The sequence below is a fragment of the Rhipicephalus microplus genome, chromosome 2 (genome assembly GCF_043290135.1).
Source record: "Rhipicephalus microplus isolate Deutch F79 chromosome 2, USDA_Rmic, whole genome shotgun sequence".
In the NCBI taxonomy this organism is placed as follows: Eukaryota; Metazoa; Arthropoda; class Arachnida; order Ixodida; family Ixodidae; genus Rhipicephalus; species Rhipicephalus microplus.
Window position 1 is genome coordinate 107,650,827 of NC_134701.1, and position 20,266 is coordinate 107,671,092.

A 20,266-nucleotide genomic window follows, 5' to 3' on the forward strand; every position below is an offset into this window, starting at 1 on the left:
AAAAAAAAAATACAGAACGCAAGCGTGATGCCGTACGTCGTCGTTGTTTTGCCCTTAATTTTACTGTTCATACTATTGCACTATTACGCACGATTGTCCCTTGTCGTGGACAATGTTTTGCTATTAAGAAGTCATTTATAGTAATATTAGACAACGATCCATTTTTGTGCAAATCAAACAAGTGAAAAAAATATGCACCAGAGTTTGTACACGCTTTTTTCTCATACGCAGTGGCTCCAACAATTGATGAGCATTTCTTTCCGGACGTCGTAAAAGTGGAAGAAGGTAGCCGATCTCGACTCATGTGCTCCGTGTCCAAGGGCGATCCTCCTTTGCGCTTCCGATGGCTGAAGAACGGCCTCAGGATCAGTTCTCACGGCGAGCGAGTGATCGAGACCACGGACGACTCGTCAATCATCAAGATCGGTCGGGTGCGATTCGCGGACCATGGCGAGTACGCGTGCTTCGTCTCGAATGACGCTGCATCTGTCAACCGAAGTGTGGAACTCGTCGTGCACGGTGAGAATGCCATGACGGGGTATAGAACCAGTAACCGTAACCCATGAGTCTTAATCTCGGTGGTGCGTCAGACTAGAACGTTGTGACAACCGAAGGGAGCCGCGTGGACCAAATAGCATATATGCAGGAAAATAATGAATATGTTTACGCTATGCGAACAAGCAGAAGACGAGTACAAAGGATTGGATGTGTTTTCTGAACGGCAGCTGTGTGCAATCGTCTTGTCTTTGTACGTTTTGCGCTAGTGTTTTCTCAATATTCATCATCAGTCAACTTAACAGTCAGGGACGTCTTATGGCGAACATCTGTTGGCAATCAATATTGCATTAGCTATTTGTAAGAGCAGATGAGGTGTCGTTGGCTGAGCTATGGTTATAGAAAACACCACGTGGTGATTGTAGAATAGTTACGAAAAGAAGGCAGGTGCACTGAGAAAGTACGCATAGTTAGGTCTATTATGTTGGTTGCAAAAATTCCAGACTGAAAGGGAGTTTCAGTGGAATGATTAGGCCAATTGTGCGCCGTCTTTTAGTCTGCAAGAAAAGGCTGTAGCCGATGTTTGCGATAGCCATAGTTATTGAACGTAAAATGATACGTAGCTATTCATGAGATTAGTATTGGGAGAATGAAAAGACAAAAAAAGCAATTAAACTATATATTGTATGGTATTTCGATTGCTTGCGATGCAATGAAAATGTGAAACGAGAAATGCAACTACCCGTTGGTAGGGCGAGTGCTTGCAGCCATCGAATGAGTCCGACGTTGTGCCAACTCAGCTGCAGTAGCAGCCATACCCTGGTGCACTATATGGCGTATATGCGTTCTTTCGTGGGTAGCAGCTTTGGTCCATCGTCTCGTCAAGTTAAGTTTTAGCTCATTTTACAAGCTTCTCACGTGAATAATAATGCAAGTGTCAAGGCGGGATTGTTGGTATAGGTTCAATATTACTATTTGGCACCGCAAACACACGGGACAAAATAGGAAGGTACACAAGTAAGCGCGAACCTCAACATGGGCTCTATTGTAGGAGAAATAAATACAAAAAGGGTGGTGGAAAAAAAGTAACAGGAGGAAGCATCACCACTAGCCGTATTGCGTTTGTTGTGTACACATGATGACTACACCTGATGTTTTTCCTTCTTTCGGTATCCTGATTTTCACCTCGTATTTTTTGTATATAAACTAAATAACCAAGCTTCAGTCTGCGTTTTTTTTTGCATACCTTCTTACTTTGTCCCACTTGTTTGCGATGCAAAGTTGTCATGAAGGATCGGATGATAAGTATTACATGTAACACGCCCTATACTTTCTTTCTCTTTCATGTGTGTTAGCTCTCAGTAATGTTGGCGTTTAGCAAGTGTAAAAGAGCCCCTCGCATTCGCGTTAGATAAATATTGAGTGAGCATTAGCGTAACGTTCGGCGCCCAGAAGGGAGAGTACACGGTGAAATGTTAAAGCGTTGGACGCTCTGTGTCCTCATGCCCTCTTGTGCGAAAATAAGTAACACCACCTGCGTGCTAAAGTGCCCGAAATACCACTATACATTTAGGGAGTATTTCAGTATGCTTCGACATGCAGTAAAAGTCAGTCCTGTGAGTCTGTATAGTTGCATCCGCATAATCGCACGTGAGTTCAACTTGAGACTGCTGAAACAGCTGAATGACCAAATACAAACAAAAGGGAGAAAACGTCAATATTTCTCAAGCCAGCGACTGTCGTGTGTTGTGCGGTTAAGGCAAATAGGCGGGAAAGGAGAATATAGTGGCAGGCAGCCGGTAACGCGAGCTGAGCGATTTCCGCAGAAAGCAAAACAAAAAAAACGAGCATGTGCAGAAAGAAATTTCCTAAGATTTCAGCAAACACATTGGCACCCTCAGTGGACAGCCGGTGCTCACATTATTGGGAAAGGGCAGACGCTGCAGTTTTAGATGCGGAGCATCTTATACTCGCGCCTTGTAGTGCGCCGTCCGCACCGCTTCTCGAACATTCGACAGCTGACGCGCGCGCATGCGCCGTCGCGCCGTCGCCCACTCTTCCACCATCTGTGCATCCCTTCCTCCTCTACACACCGCGCGCGCTTCACTCCTCCACCATCTGTGCACCCTTCCTCCTCTACACACCGCGTTCGACATCTACAATTCTCCTGATTCTCCAGTGGACGCGCATGTGGCGTCGCGCTTCGAGAACATTCAACAGCTGACAGTGCATGCGCCGTCGTGCTGTATATATACTCAAGGTCGGCGCTCGCTCGCTCAGTTGCCGCTCGTCGGTTGGTTTGTACGGCGCGTCGACGTCCAAGGTCGCGGTGAAATGAATTCCAACGAATTCACAAACACAATGATCGACGTCCCTTCGACCAGCGCCGCCCTTTCGCATACGTGTGTACGTGTTCACTCATTTAACACCCCCTCCTACAACCACGTTAACCAATTTAGCCATCGACCCAAGTAAGTTGCAATTTAACACCCCATTTCACAACCACGTTAACCAATTTAGCCATCGACCCAAGTAAGTCGCACTTTAACACCCCGTTAACCAATTATATGGTCCGCATCCTCCTCAGTGTTCCCCCGAGGGAAGCTGCGGGCAATTTTTTGTTTCTCTGTTTAGCCAGCGCGCTTCTCGTAATGAAGGTGCTCATAATGACGCCAAGCAAAGGTAGACCCGCCGGTTAGCACGCAATTAGTAATGAAGAATTTTTGATGCACCTGAGGTGGGCTGGAAATTTGCCACCCAGCGTATGACAGTGCGAACTTTTTTCTTAATCAGCGTGTGTCCACGTCACAGAATATTTTATTTTTTATTTTATTTATTTGTTTCTATCTGTCAATGAATAAAAAATGGAGCGAAGGCGAACTTCTCAGGAGTCTGACAAACGCCCTTCACTCTAAATTCAGTGAGGCACCATAAATATGTTAGTATCGTCCGTGTACTTTACTAGTTTGGCGCAATTCGGAGTGTGGCAAATTTTACTAATATAAATGATGAATAGGAGAGACCTATGTGGATCCCTGTGGCACTCTCTTCTTCACTAAAACATATTCCGATGGCTCCTTATTTATGTTCAAAAATGACATCGATTTCTTAAACAACTTTGCATTAAGTTCTGCACAATGCCCCGTATTCAACATGTGCTTAATTATTGTAGGAAGACGTCATGACACACGGTATCGAACGCTTTACGTTTATATTTGAATAACCCAGTTGTGTATAAGTTTTTGCAAAAATATCCAATATGTGATCTTTTATTGGCAGTAATTAGAGTTCGGCAGACTTGTTTTTGAAAACTAATTGTTGCGTGCTTTATAATACTGTACTCATCCTCGAATAATTTTGGAGCCGCTTGTCCATTCCACGTTAATATACTTTCGACAGAACAGGTAGCACCGATATGGTACGATAGTTAGTCATGTGTTTCGGATTGTCTCCTTTGAGCACAGGACATACGCGATCAATTTTCAATTTGTCGGAGAAAATACCCATGGTAAAAAAAGGTTGGAAATATGCGCTAGTGAAACAAATAACACACCGGCCACGTATTTCATTGGCGTAGGTTTTATTTCGTTATAATCCGCTGTACATTTGTTTATTTTCTTAATTTTTTTAAATTTTGTTGTCTGTGAGAGGAGCTGACAAAATTATCTTCAAAATGCTGTAATAGATTAACGACAGATGCAGATCCTGAGCATCGGTGTAATTCTGAGTGTTACAGCTGCTTACGTTGAAGTCCCTTGCTGCACTAACATTATTAAGGATATCTAGTAAGAGCAGAAGGTTCTGAGTTAATTCGTAATAACTGTACCCCAGGTGCTGAAACGAAAGCTTATTAGTAATGCTCCGTAACTACATCCCATTACTCTAGAGGGAGAAGACTTATATATTCAGACTTAAACCATCGTAGCACTTTCAATGGCAGATATGCTACCACTCAGACTTGGTGAAAAAGCAAATTGTAGAAAAAACAGACACAGCTATGAACAGCTCAGTGAAATCTTGCAGTAAAGCGGAGAAAAGAGAGTTTACAAGCGGACCGCAACGTTGTCATATTGTCATTTCACTGGCAGGTCCTTAGTCAATCTTCGAAGCTAAGTGTGCTTGCTGTTCAGCGTTCAGCAAGTGATAACGCAGCATCGACCAATAGTAAGCCGGCATTAGTAAGCAACGGTGATATAAGCCCACATAAACTAAGAGCGGTATTGGGATAATATCTATTCACTGCCCGATGCCGCGCAGCAATTTCTGATAACATTCTACAGCATTCACACTAACGTGAAGGAGTAAAAATATGTAAAAGTTATCACGTTTTATTGCGGATTTTCAAAGGTGTAACACCTTTCCGCCGAGCCAGCCCTGCCGGTGTAGCTTCCGGCTCTGCTGTCATGGCTTAACAGAGAGAAAGCGCTTAAAGGGCGTTTGTAGTAACCCAGAATCTCTATATATTTGCCGGCTCTGCGATTACCTTCTGCAGTGCGCCATTGACAGCGATGACGCGCTACCGTATCTGACATCGCGGGACGCAGCAAGGTATGCAAAACAGAACAGGACTGCCATGCGTTCACACGTTAGCCGCATATGCTGGCTCGCGAGGGGAGCAGCGAAACTGGGCTCCTTGTGATAACGTTGCTGCTCCGTATACCGCTCTCATGAAAGCCAGCGGCGAGATCAGGCATCTAGACCTGTGCGTCCCATTTCTAATTACTCTCGCTCATCAGTTGTATTTGTACATAAAACAACTGCTAGTTTTCGAGTTGTCGGCGTCTACGCAATCTTCACATGAAAAGTAGTAGATAAATAGATATGTGAGGTTTAACGTTCCCAAACCATCATATAAATATTAGAGACGCCGTAGCCAAAGGCTCTGGAACTTTGGACCAACTGGGGTTTTATAACGTGCACCCAAATCTGAGCACATGGGCCTGCAACATTTTTTTTCATCGAAAATGCAGCTTCCCAAGCCGAGATTTGAACACGCGAGCTGAGGGTCAGCAGCCGAGTATTTTAGCCACTAGACCACCGCGGCAGGGCAAAAGAAAATCAGTGTAATTATGGCTTCAACAATATAGCAGTCACAAGTAGGTCTCAAAAAGCAGCATCCTAAATGCTATGCAAATTCTTCATCATACAAATTTTTATCAGAAAGGGCCGCGACGTTAAACAAATGTCAGCCGCCTAAATACGGGTCTGCTTACTCAAACGAGATTCAACTGGTTGGTTCCGCCCAAATAGATTGTACGATGAAACTCACTACGTAAAGGGAAAACCGTCTAGTTTTACAGAAATTACTGGAACCCATCTGACCAAATATGGTGGCGCCAAGCTTTTCAACAGATTATAAGAAGGTGTGGTGAAGATGTTGGGAAAAAAAATCTGAAGACTTTTTTCTACAATTCTTACTTTTCGGCAATTGATTGTTTGTCCGTAAGTGTGCTCTCACGTTAGTTCTTTTTAGAGGGGAAGGAAACCATCCTCTATTGTGTTCACGTTGCTGTGCGAATGTGCGAACTCGTCAAATTACCTATAAGACCGCATCTCATTGATTATCGCAAACTTGTTCCGTTTGATGCATCTGTGATGTTATTTACAGCAGACACAATTTCTCCTGCAATCACATTTGTGTCACCAAGCGTAAAGCTAAGGCTAGGTATTTATTTAGCTTATCACAAATATTTATGTGGAGCAAGAAAATGTTCAGCTTGCACGCACCTTTCTCCCCTCGATGAGCATGACGGTAGACGTTCTTTCTAATCAGATATTTCACTCTGTTTTATAATGAAACCATGATATATATCTTTTTTTCTCATGAAAAGCACCGCTTGCTTCGTAGAAAATTTTGCAAGAGAATGTTGGCACATAGTGCCTAGAATAAATCGATGAAAACTTCTTATACTCAGACACCACCTGTGAATTATAGTGACATTTTTTCGGAAAGGGAAAATAACTAGCGAAGTGCCAGAACATCTACCTGCATATAGAGCCTTAAATACGCACAGATTATTGGAAAACGAGAGATCGATATTTGGAGGCTCACCGGCTTCTCTTTTTTTACGTAGCTGAGAGTGTAAATGCGTGCCAAAATTTGATGAATGTTGCATAGGAATGAAGAAACTCGTCCGTTGTCTGAGGCATGACATATGAATAATAGCAGCAGCGCATGCGTAAGCCAACCATCAATAATTTGCATAAAAATGGAATGGAATGCCTCAACAGTTATCATTAACGTAGACCACCGCTCGTTTCAGATTGGTGAGTTCGCATATTGCATGGGTAGGCGCAGATGACTTTTTATGTCTTCTTTCTTTTCCGCCACCGTGAGCATCTTCACTAATTAGTAGCGTTTTAGATGTCCTGACTTCCTTCTTGGGTTTCACACGCTGCCCTATTCAGAATGCATACCTGTATGTAAAGTGCGTAAAGTGTGACAGGTGTTAAATTACCATAACGGCTTCTTTTCTGTTCCCCTCTGTTGCTCTTTATACAGTGAGTCCTCGCTGGAAGATAGAACCGCAGAACACGTCGGCCGTCTTGACGTCCACGGTGATCATGCATTGTTCCGCCGATGGTCATCCGCCACCCGTCCTGACGTGGAAGAAAGGTGAAAGTAAGCTGGAACTTGTGTGTTTGTCCTTTTATCTGCTCCGTCAAATATCAGTCTTTTACTCACGTGGTGTACAATGTATCAATGAAATATCGGTTAGTGCAGTCTGCTGGCCTAATTCACATTGTATTCAATTATTTTTCATGTCAATAAACGTCCTTCGCAAAGTATTTGTTCAATAACAACATTGGCTTCTATTTTCTCCCAGGAGCAAATTTAGCTTAGGGGGTTTAACGAATGCGGGCCACTAAAATTTTTATCATGGATTTGGTAGTAATATAAAGAACAACTTTGTGCAAGAAATATATTCTTGGCGAGGAGCATCTTCAGCACCAATAAACTTGTAGAGCGGTAAAACAGGTGTAAGTGTAGGCGAAGATGCTGTACTTGGTTCACCCGCAAGTTACAAGGTCCCCTTTGATGCGTTCTTCTTCATCACAACCTTGAAGAAATGGCAATGACAAAGGAGAAGGGGCTGTAAATAAGCACGAGAAATAGTCATTCAGTAAGTTCTAGATACCTTACAAGCACTTTTTAATAAACCATTATGGTGGCCTCTATATTCTCCGAATAAATATAGAAATTGTGTTCAAATTGAGCACCAAGTTTTTTGTCGTACGCACGCAGAGTAAGCATGTTTTTGTGCATCCGGCATTCGTACAACGCAAAACATCTAAAAGTATTTTATTTGTGTTCTTTAGATAAACCCAGAGAAGTAATCGACAAAGACATCATCAGGAATTTTGTATTTATACCTAACGTAGAACTACTTCGTCTCCCACAGCTTGCTAATGCACTGTTGGCTGACAGATGCACTTTACTGTTGTTTAGAGTTCCGTAATTAGGAATTGAATCGCCAGGCTACTTTCTAGGGCTCACGTAGTGCCTCCCCCTCCCCTCCCAAATGCTCCAAGAAAGTACGGGCTGTGTACTGTTGATCCTTTTGGTGAGCAGCGAATGCCGGCTTTGGTTCAAATAACAAGGCAATGCGGAAAGATGATAAGAAAGCAAAAATATATCTCAGATAAGGCAGGACAGACACCACACAGACGTGTGCACTCGCAAGTTATCAAATACAATATGACATCTCTCAAGGTACTTCTATACATGCGTAACAACGAGAAGAAACAACATGCGCTACAATGCAGCTTTATGCATCGAATAATCAAGGCACTTATAAACTAAAATATTTTTCAAACGTATTCTGTTCAAAGTTCCTGATATAAAGCTTGTATGATTTTCTGCAACGAAACACTCACACAAAGCCCAGCGTCGGCTGTCGACCCGCTGAGTTGGACGTTTCTCTTCCAGAAACTCCCATGTCGTCACCTGACCACACTTAAATAACAAAACTTGGCTGGAAACACGTCGTCCACTCTCGCGCTGCTACTGCAGGGGACGTCTTCGTCGACTGGCGGAAAACACAATCCCTGCATCGCCTGCTCTATCCCTGCAGGGCAAGATTTCGCACATTGGCGTGAAACTCGCACTTCTCCTCTTTATCGCAGTCCTCGCTGCTTGTTGTATGCGTTCGCCCTGCGTTCTTGAATTTTATCGGCGCACTGGACAGCCAAGGCTGGGGAAGGGGTGGGTTCATTATCATCATTATCATACCCGTCAGCCTGACTGCGTTCACAGCATGAAAAAGGCATCTCCCTTTATCTGCCAAGAAACCCGGTGTCATTATTTCTGCTGCCACGCTATACCCGCGAACTTTTTAATCTCATCTGCCCACCTAACTTTTAAAGAAGGTAGCCTTTCTTGGGGACCTTCGACGCAAAAAGTGTAGTCTGTCTGTCTGTCTGTCTGTACATTGGTCTGTTTGTCTGTCTGTACATTGGTCTGTTTGTCCGCCTTTAACAGTACGCTAAACGGTACCAGAGTGGCCAAACGACTCTCCAAACGGCCGACCCCATCCGCAGCGCCCACAAATATTGCTCAAGCTTCAGCGTTCATACTTGGGCGATTGAAATTAAAAAGCAATTATTGCGCATATCTGAGGCACCATACCAACATGTGAATAATATATATGTGTATTGTTTACTAGGAAAGGCTTACATAAGTAATTCTAAGAACCGTAGCGTTTATCACGCTGCACTGACCATGCAACGCTTGCACGAAAAGGCAATTGTTTCCGACGCTTTGCTAAGACGACACGGTGGTGGCACCTACCCGTCGCCTTGCGTTCTACCCCTCAACACCTCAGAGACGTGCGCGCACGCCACGCACTTCATTTTCCAGGATAACTGACAGATGACGCTCATGTCTCCCATGTGACGGGACTTGATGCGCTCATTCGCCTCCGCTGCATGCTAGAGGAACTCCAACGCAGCACCTCCAGAATTCCATTCACCAATTTTCTTGCGCCGAACATCGCATAAATGTTTTGTTCACTCTCTCCAGATGCAAGACTATCGTCTGTCGACGACATTTGCAGTGTAACATGTAGATACGGGGCCAATTTTTTGTCTACCCTTCTTGCATATGCCTTATCTGCAAATCCAGTCAGATACGTTTATTGACCAGAGGTTACCCTGGCTACGTTTTACGTGTTCGGCCCATGTCTATTTTTTCTTCCTGGTTTCTACTATCATATTTTTACCCCGGGTTGTTCCTTGACCCACTCTGCTCTCTTCTTGTCTTTTAAAGTTACACCTATCATTTTCCTTTCCATCGATTGCTGCGTCGTCATCACTTTAAGCTCAACCCTATTTGTAAGCTTAAAGGCTTCTGCTGTTTAGGTAAATACTTGCAAGATGCAGCTGTTATATGCCTTTTTCTTGAGGGTTTAATGGAATATCATTATTCATGATCTAAGAATTTTTGTCGTACGTGTCACGTTACCACTCTTGTAACGGGACGCAACTCCACAGTACCACGCCCCTTTCCTTCGAGATGTTTGTAGTGATAGCTAGTGTTAGTTCCGAGGAGGTTGTCGTGTTGTCGTGGTGGCGGTGCTTTAGAGGAAGAGAAGGCGTGTGCTTGGCTTTCTTCGTTTCGCCGGCTTCTATCGCGCCTGCTTCGCACTTGGTTTTCACGTAGCCATTAGAAATCGGAGGCGCGCGCTTTCTTGAGCACTCTTTTGTAACAGCCGGTGTGTTATTGTAACTTGTCATTTGTTTACAGGAAACTACCCTCGAAACTTCTCGTACATACACTACAACTTTCGGAACCACCAGTTCAACAACGGCAGCCTTCTTATTCGTGAGGTGGAGGAAGCTGATGGAGGCTTCTATCTGTGCGAGGCAGACAATGGAATCGGAGCAGGAATCAGCAGACTCACCCACCTCAAGGTTAAAGGTGTGTACGACCCTTTGACTGCTGCGCTGGCTTACGGGCGGAAGCTTAGTGAGGCCGCGCGTCGTCCAATCAGCGTTTCGTAAACCTTTACTTCATCCTACATAGCAGTAGGATGAAGTAAAGTAACTGTAAAACACAAAATATGGTGGAGGTTGTAAAGCCCCGAAGGCATATAGCGCCCCCTTCCCACCTGCCAACTTTCCTTGGTTCTTTCTAGTATTTCTAGAGCCTTATTCCTTGTCACACTCAGTATCTTAAGCCAAAGCTAGGCTCCAGTATGATATGAAATCCGACAATTGCAATGATAAGATAACCTAGAGGCTAACTTTAATTTTGCTGCTTCTTTAATTACAGTAGTTTAACTCAAATTATTCGGACCTGAATGTTACTTACAGCACATGTACTGCCTTTTATTTCGAACTGGCCTTACCAACGGTATCTTTAGGCTTGCAAAAATATGTAATATTTCTTGTACACGAAGCATAAGAAACGTCATTCAGTGTTGAATAAATCAAATTTTGTCAGGTCGTTGTTATGATCTGCTGTGAGTACTAGATTATTGACACCGAACTCCAGAACTGTTGTTTCTTTGTGAAATTATCTGGTGTTTCCATGAAAAAAAAAACTCAGTACTATTTTGCTTACAACCGAATATACAGGGTGTCCCCCATAACTAGAGCCAAGAACTTGAAAATGAAACACACTTCAGTGGTGAATTTAACCAAACAATGACCACTCGCACTAGCCTGTAGGTGCTCTGGCTATTTTTTTATTTCTCCCCGTACTAATTATTTTATTTCTTGATTACTCATTTTTTTTATTTATGAGCTGGATACAAGACATAAACACTGGGATGCAGAGAACTTTCAGAAACCACCGAATGATGTGTTTTCTGTGTGATACGTCTAGCGCTGTAATTTTTTGCCGCGTTGTAAAGAAATGCTATAGCCGCACTATAACAGTGTGCTCGCGGCCCGTCACAGAGCTTCTTTTCACATTCCGCGGGCTTTCTTTACAACGTAGAAAAATAACAGCGCGAGACATATCGCATATCGTATAGGAAGCAATATAGTCAGTGGTTTCAAAAAGTGCTCAGCATCTGAGTGTTCAAATGTTGAGTTTGCAGCACATAATTAAAATTTAGGTAATTAAAATTTATTATTTATTAGTATGGGGAGAAAGAAAAAATAGCCTGAGTACCTACAGGCTAGTGCGAGTTGTATGCATTTGGTTCAGTTCGCCTCCTAAGTGCCTTTCAATTTCAAAAATCTTGGCTCAAGTTATGTGGGACGCCCTGTAGATTGGGGTTATGGTTTGCGGTTACTTACGAGTTGCGCGCGTGCCTCGCCGCGGTGGTCTAGTGGCTAAAATAATCGGCTGCTGACCCGCAGGTCGCAGTATCGAATCCCGGCTGCAGTGGCTGCATTTCCAATGGAGGCAGAAATGTTGTATGCACGTATGCTGAGATTTAGGTGCACGGTAAAGAACAACAGGTGGTCAAAATTTCCGGAGCTCTACCCTACGGCGTCTCTCATAATCAAATGGTGGTTTCGGGACGTTAAACCCCACATATCAATTACGAGTTGCGCACGAGTGACTGATGCCGAAAAATATTTGTACAATTATTTCTTTCATTTACTTTTTCTCCAGTACCACCAAAGTTCAAGGAAAAACACCGGAGACTCGTTGTGAAGAAAGGTGAAAACCTGCAAGTGCACTGTCAAGCTGTCGGTGCTCCCCCAACTACATACTTCTGGGAGAAAAATCAGAAGCCCATTGACACGGAAAGGTGTGTGTGCCGCCGTATCCTTGCTGTACTTATTGTATTCAGTTTATTACCTGTGACTACTTTGAACGACAAACATATGAACACACAAACAGAAACACGTATGATCGCCACAATAAAAATGGTATTTAACCTAATAGTCCCTGCAATATGTTCTTCTAAAATATATGAAAGTTGTGCTGGTGAAATATGTTACCATGTATCTGGTGGAAAAATGTATAATGTGGTGAGAAAAAAAGGTGCGTTCTCGTTCCGTGCCACTAGCTATAAGCTTAATCTAATTGAAAATAAAGATCGATAGGGCTAGCACCAAGTGAAAATTTTGTTGCTTAACAATGAGAAAAAGGTAGGAGCAGGGGAAAGAAAATAGGGGGCATGAAGGTAATCCACCAACTGCAAAAGCGAGCAGGGGAAATGGGCCCAAGTTTGGCGCATCTGAGTTTCAAACTAGATATTGCAAAATGTTACACCAAGTAGGCTTCTTTCTCGTGTCAGAACATTATGGGGGACAAGGCAGCACAGACTGGCGTGCAACTACTACTGTACATCGCTCTGTTATCCTGAGAGCAAACTTCACAAATATTTGCAAGTTGCTTAAATTGGGATTTTAGTATACGTTTTTCGAATTGGATAAAAAAATACAAAGCAGTTTTGAGACAATAAAAATCAAACATACGTCTTTATTATTTTTGGATTGATGTTTCTGCAAAAAGATTTTGCATTTAAAGTGATGAAATTTCTTCAAGTTATTGCATATGCCCTGGGTATCCTCTATAACAAAAATAATAATTGTAGGCATCAACATTCTATAAATGTGTATTGACTAGAATTGCAAGGCTGTTTTCTTCAATAAACACTTTAGTAAAAAACTATAAAATTCTGGTGACAACTACGATTCTTTGTTTTAAAAAGGACGCACGATATTCAGGAAGAAGTGTCGAAAATGTTTGCGATTGATAGCTTCCACAGTTATAGAGAGAATGCTAATTTCCGATGAAAAGTACTGTTCGGAGAAAACGCTATGTAAAGTTTGAGTTTCCGTAGCGGAGACACGAGATCATGTGCTCTGTGGGCTGTTTTTAAATGCTTTCCACTGCGCGCAAAATCTAGCAACTTAGTAGAAGGCAGTTATGCTGGATTATTTGCCATGAAAAGTCAGTCGTATTGGGCCTTCATCCTCCCTTAAGTATAAGGAGTGGAGGCATAACGGGAGGATGCTCAATGCCAGAACAATTGTGCAGGATGTCCCATACGTGTTGCCATTGACGCTACTACGAATTGTGATGATGGTTTGAGGGTATGCAGCCGTATTTTTCTGTGTTAGTTCAAAATATATTTTTCCACACACATGAGCATGCTTAAGCAGCAGTTATGCTGACCTTGTGCATCCTGTGAAATATATGCCGTGTGAGCTCATGTTGCTGTGTTCTAAAATGAAGCTGTTTCACTTTAATGAACCCAACGTCGTAAAAAAATCTGTTGAAGTTCTTATTAAATATATACGGTACGAAGTTGTAAATTCAAGTGTCGTATGTTTGTTTCCCTTTAGGTACCATATAAAGACTGTCGAAGGATCTGGTGGAAAATCTTACTCACTCTTGGACATGCAAGAACCAACGCGGGATGAATCAGGAGTGTACTCCTGCAAAGCAAAGAACGAACATGGCGAGGATACAAGCCACATTCAAGTGATCGTTCAAGGTCAGTGAAGATATGTCCTACCTCACTGCGCAGCCTTTATGGGCCTCCTCATGGCTTTCACGCTGTTCAAGTGCGTAGCCGAGCGAGTGGTTGACACAGGGTAGGCTGAAAACCAAGGAGCGCTAAGCACAGCCCTCAGAGTGTGGGTGCCATTCTGGTGCACTTTAGGGCGAAAGCTCACGCAGCTATGGCTTCCGCTCAGGTGACAATTTTCGGACCTTTTTCGTGACTGCACGTACTGCCCCTACAGCTTATTTCGTATATGGCCAAAGTAGTGGGCTAGGTGGGCTAATAAACGCAATATTATGACTAAGGTACGTGAAAGGGTTTACTGGGCAAAGTCATAACCTTTCACCCACATTTCAACACTACATGACAATTCTCAAAGCGATTGTTATTAAGAATTAGCCCTGATTTAGCCCTATCAAGGCGATCGCACCGATAATTAAGTAAACGTTGTGCTATTATTGGCATGTAGTTAACAAACTCTCGTCAGTTCTCAGAACTGATGACGGCACGGGAGTGTTTTTGGAAAAATAGGGCACAACTGTTCGCACATTACGAGAGAGAGAGAAAAGTAGAAGGGTAAGTGTTATCTAGGGTATACACTCACTTATAAAATGCAGTACTTAAACGGAGGACAGAGTGATGTTAGAGCCACTTGGTTCACGCCTAGGAATTACAGGATGCAATAGTGTTGCGCTAACGTTACTATTAGTCATGGCGCAGAGTAGAGCACTGATAACTTCGACCACTTGGGGTTTTATAAAATACACCTAAATTTAACTACAGAAAATTTTTCAAAACAGGGACTGTCGTGGCCGCTATTGAACCTTGATGGCCCGGTCTGGGGCTGAGCATCAATAGCAATTGCGCCTACACCACAACCTGTATAACCTATTTTATTCGCGTACGGAAGGGGCGATTACACAGTGCTACCATGCCACTCTGCTGCGGTGTATAAGAATAGTCATTAAAACAAAATGGACAGTGATCACGCAAAGCGAGCCATTACGCCCTATCAGCTAGTATCTACGTTCTTTTTGAAAAACAGGCGCACCCATCGAGGCATCAAAGGTTGGAAATCACGTGCAGGAAAAACGTGGCGCCGAAAATCGATCTGCTCTTTGATCTGCGTATAACAAGTGTAGCGGAAACAAAAGGTCTGACGGCCAGCGCATCGACCTCAACAATGAAGCTGGCTTTGCGGGCCTTTTCCATGTTGCTCTGGCTAATGAAGCCTTCTTAGAGAGAGGGATTTAATTTGCACGAGATCCTTTGAAGGTCACGTTTGTAAAATGAGGCCAGAATTAGTTTGTGCTGGATTAGTTCTCTGAGGCTGCAAGATCTTTAAATAAAACATCTCTGAGAGGATACTTCAGCAAATCGTGGTAGTGAAAGATGCCCGCTATATGTTTCGGGTGCAGGCCAAGGATTTATTTTCACATCACAATAAAGAATGCTAGTGAAAATATGAGTAGAGAAGCTTGTTGACCAACGGTAAAGAGGATATACAAAAGAAACATAATCATTGTGAATCTTGCTTCACTCTTGAGCTTAAAAAGATTCCTTACAAAGCTAATCAGAACCAGCAGATAATGAAGCCAGGTAAAGGAAAGGGCGTGTTCACTGCGTTCTTTAAGTAGTAATTGTGATATTGATGTGGGGAAAGTAAAGCGGACGAAGGGACATTGTATACCACCGGCAGGGAGCGAACGTACAGCCTGCGGATTACGTGCTCGACAGTCTTACAAAGTGAACAATGATGCTCACCGTACAGCCATAATTATATGGGGTATTACCTTGCAACGCAAACTGGCAGTTTCAGTCAGCAAGGTTGTGTCAAACAGAAAAAAAAAATCATGTTCTAATATTGCCTTCTTTCATCTATGAAGGATAATGATTATTTGATGTTATGATTAGTTTACGTGTTTTAGTCGCAGTGTACATTTCTAGAAAAATTAGCTGCCCGTATCTCCGTCCAATATAGCATTTCACTTGCATGCAATAAACGTCATTTTCGGAGTATAGGTGGAGGATAGATGAGATATGTCCATATTAGCAGATATAGGTATGAACCACTTTATAGTCATGAGCTTAGCTACGAACGGCTTTAATCAAAAACTATAGTTTTACCTTACTTTACATTGTCAATGTAGCACTTTTTTCTCATTTTGATCAATTTCACAATGCACCATTTACGTAAACAACAAAACAGCCGCTCTATACCAGATGTTGCCTGTTGTTGAGAATACAAGCGTTGTATATCTGCCGTATACATGGCTTTGCCAAGACATGCGTAGGGTAGCAAACCGGGCATGTGCCTGGTTAACCTCCCTGCCTTCTCTCTTGTTGTTCATCTCCTCCCATGCGGTTTCTTCACTGCCTCACACACTGCGAAAGTGAGCATGGCTATGCAGGACGTGTTTAATTGCCGTTTTTGTTCCGCACTCTTCTGACGCAGGAGTGGCCATCCTTCCCATGCGACACGTGCACGCCTCTGAACACACGTATCTGAGGGCAGCATACTCACTATGATTCAAAGCGCAAATACGCAATAGTAGTTATAACTTCAGCACAGAATCAAGTTTATGTCAATGGCAGAATTTGAAGCTAGCAAATGCCCAAAAAGTGTGTCATATTTGCAGCACGTAAGCGCCAGACTATCTGACTACAAATAGGCGAAAAAAAAAACAGCCACAGCCTCAAAAAGCAGGCACGCGAGGACCCACACACACAAAAATAAAGTATGCAAATATTTCTTGACCACCCTTGACAAAACAATCCGGCATACGTGAGTTTCGCACCAGTGGGCTGCTTTTTGTTAGCTTATATACGAGGAATTTCTTTCAACGTCAGTACAACAGGTGAAGTAAAAAAAAAACACTATTTTTGAAAAGGCATTGTTTATTGTATTTCCGTTTTAGATATATAGACTGTTAAGTAATTCTAGAATTTCTATAAATGAGTTTGCACCAGTAACTTTCTTTTAACGCCTATTGACTGCAGTAACGGCACGGCTGCTAGCAGAGGTCGGTAAAAACTCTGGCACTCACTCAGGCTCACTCATAAAGTATATATTGCCATTGGTACTTACTCAGACAAAAATTCACCAAAACGTTTTTGACCCGGACTCACTCGAACCCAAATCCACTAAACTCTTTCTGTGGAACTCAATTTGACAGGGATTCTCAAACACATCACTAACTTGGACTCACTTACTCAGACTTAGGATATATCTGAATCTGGGTGAGCTTCTAGAGATCAGTTGAAAATAACGTGAACAGCCCGATTTTGTAGATTATATATCGAAGAAAAATTCTTCCTTATTGCAATTCCGCAAGTGATATGTGAACGAATGAAGATAAAGTAAAGAGAGAGGAGGGATTTATGAAAATATGAGTTATCTTTCAGTAATGCACGAATGCCCAATGCTGCCATTCTTCTACTGTGGGCAATATGGTGAGTAAACACAAAGTTAGCATGACTTGAACGCCAAGAAATGATGCACAGTGACCAACATTATTAAAAAAGAGTCAATTGCAATCCCTGGTGAAGATGTTAACATACGTTAAGAATATCTAAGTCATAAACTTCAATTTATTAGAGTAAAGATATAAATCTTTTTTCAAACCACAAGCTACAATGTACGGCATTTAATTTATGCTGACCGTATGAAGGCATCTATCAGTATTAAATTGATAGCATCTTTAGCATCTAAAACGCAGTGAGCCATGTGTGTAATGTCACGAAAGTCAATATAGTAAAGTGAAAAACACACCATATTCAAAGAGTGAATGATGAAGAGTGGGGCGATGCTTTGGAGGGTTTTATCGGTAAACCATGAATTGCTCATCCGCTGGCCGCTTCTGTGTGTCTGCCTGTCGATCCGATTGTCCATCTGTCTTCCTGTCTGTCTGTTCCTCCGTCCGCCCACCTGTCTGTCTGTCCGTCTGTTTGTCCGTCTGTTCGTCCGTATGTGCGTCTGTCTGTCTGTCTGTATATTTGTCTGTCCATCTGTTCATCCGTCCGTTTGTCCATCTGTCCATGTAGTAAACACTCCAAGTACCGCCAACTTGCATCTTTTCATTATATACAAATACCGCCATCAAGCGAACAATTCAAGAACTAAACGAGAGATTACCTGCAACTACATACTTCGAGGACGCACGACCCACGGCCTAATGAAGTTCACCCCTAAAAAGAGTAACAAACCCAGTAATGAACCTTGAGGAACCATTAAATCTATTGTTTCAGTTTAGGAAAATGAGCCTGATATACAAACGACATGCTTTTTGTTAAGGCGACTGTCTGAACCTAGAAGAATGAACATGAATTTTGTTAAGGCAACTGTCTGAACCTAGAAGAATGAACCTACAGTACCATATACTTCGATTTTTTTTGGACAAAATGAGATGCCTTATAGTATCAAAGGCATTTGTTTAATCCAAAATACAAATCCAACTACAAACTCTGAAGCAATGGATTGTTTGATAAACCCAGAGAGGGAAAGAAGAGCAAGTTAAGTAGGACATTCAGCGCGAAAGCCAAATTGACAGGGCTTCAATTGGCTAAATTTATTCAGATGCTTGTTTAGCTTACTTATAAATACTTTTTCGATGACTTTACTCCGGTAAAAACTACAAATGGGGCTACAGATAGCAGACAGAGTGTTTATCACCTTTTCTTTAACAGTTGGAAGAAATTAGGGTAGATTTACTAAAGTAGGAAAAATTCCACGCTTGACTTCAAGGTCTATAATTAAACAAAAGGTTAAGAAAGAACATTTACTACAAGTTTTAGGTGGCATGCTGAGCCTTTCTTTATACCACGGTTTGTTTCTTTCAGACTTTTGATTGGTGTAGACTTGTCATCAGCCCTCACGGGTTGAAGAAAAAAACTGTAAGAACGTTGTGGATTGCAGTGAGAACAGCTATTTTGTTGAGTGAACATTTCGAAAAAAATTACTAATATCGTAAGCAACCCTTTCGGGGTAATTCTCAAGACCTTTATGTATCACTTACTGCAAGGAAGAACAACGTAATAATCGACTTATAAAAGCTGCCATTAGGAAGTCATCTAGAACTTGACACAGTTTTAATGTTTTTGTCACTAGATAATTTCCTGCGACTTTTTCTGGAGTTACAAAATCTGTTTGTTGGCTCAAAGCTGTAGCTCTCGCAGTCATTCGGTAGTGCATATAAACGCATTCCATCGTCACAGTTGTAGTGGAAGGTGCGGGGAAAGCCAGCTACTGCCAAGAAGAACCGAAGGGCAACCGTCTACTATCAACGAAACCACAGCAGTACGAGCTTCGCCGCAGCTGTCGACGAGCGGGCTTGCCACCACTACGTCAAGAGATGAACTAGGACCGAGACATTCAGCAGCCGTGCATACGGGCACCGTCTTTCCACTACCGAGAGCCAAGCACCTTCACTGGGAAACCTGACGATAACATTGAAGCATGGCTCAGCCCCTACCAAGGTTAAGCCGAACCAATGGCTGGAATTCCGTCAGCCAGTTGTCTCACGTCAGTCTATTGTTAGATATTTTTCGCCCACCACGCATCCGCCTAGGTCGCCATCTCCATCACGCTGGTTACGACTTTCATTTCCACCGCCGTCAAACTAGCCGGCGCGGCTGAAGGAGGTGAGGTAGCTGGACGTACCGCTTTTCACCAATGTATGCTTCCAGTGTTTTTTTATGCTTCAAAATATGGTTCGTGTACTACGATGGCATTGATAGATGCTGGCGCAAGTGCTTCCGTGACGAGTTTAATTCTTAAGCAACGACTTGACCGCAATGCTACATTTTGTTAGAATAAACCTTGCACCTCTGGGGCAATGAGGGGCCCGTTCTTGCGTCCAGTCGGGATCTGCACATTGTCTCTCAGTGTTGCCGGTAAAACGTTCAAGGCGGAACTCACAGTACTAGTTCAATCAACGCACAATAGTTATCATTAGCGTAGACTATTTGAGAGAGTATCGTACGACAGTTAATTGTGGAGCTGGCAAAGTTCCGTTGTTGACTCCCGCCCAGAAGCGTGATTAAGAGAAAGGTAACCTCACTGTAGCTTAAGATGTCGGCGTGTTCCACGGCAAAGTTACCGCTTCGGAAGCAGACTTGAGTTCGACTTTACATGATATTGTGATTGAGCCGTTGTCCGCAACATGTTTCAAAAAAAAATAATTGTACCACTCCGCCTTGTATCTCTCGTGGGCAAGAAGGCTCAACTCTGGGTGATAAACAGCTTACACGAGTGAATTGCACTACCGTCAGTATGCGCTTTGCCATATTTAAAAACAGAGCCGTACCTACGTTGGAGCCTTAAGCGATCCTGCCAGCATGGAAGCTACCAGCATGAA

At 42.8% G+C, this 20,266-nt stretch overlaps 1 protein-coding gene across 1 annotated transcript in view; it reads left to right on the forward strand.

Annotated features, from left to right (window-relative positions):
* The window catches only part of LOC142790829 (cell adhesion molecule Dscam1-like), a 148,691-nt gene that overhangs the window by 95,657 nt on the left and 32,768 nt on the right, over positions 1 to 20,266 (forward strand). The window contains exons 9-13 of the mRNA XM_075885357.1: positions 232 to 519; positions 6,998 to 7,117; positions 10,241 to 10,414; positions 12,065 to 12,203; positions 13,750 to 13,901. Of these exons, the coding sequence (XP_075741472.1) occupies positions 232 to 519; positions 6,998 to 7,117; positions 10,241 to 10,414; positions 12,065 to 12,203; positions 13,750 to 13,901 (873 nt within the window). The remainder of the gene's footprint in view (positions 1 to 231; positions 520 to 6,997; positions 7,118 to 10,240; positions 10,415 to 12,064; positions 12,204 to 13,749; positions 13,902 to 20,266) is intronic.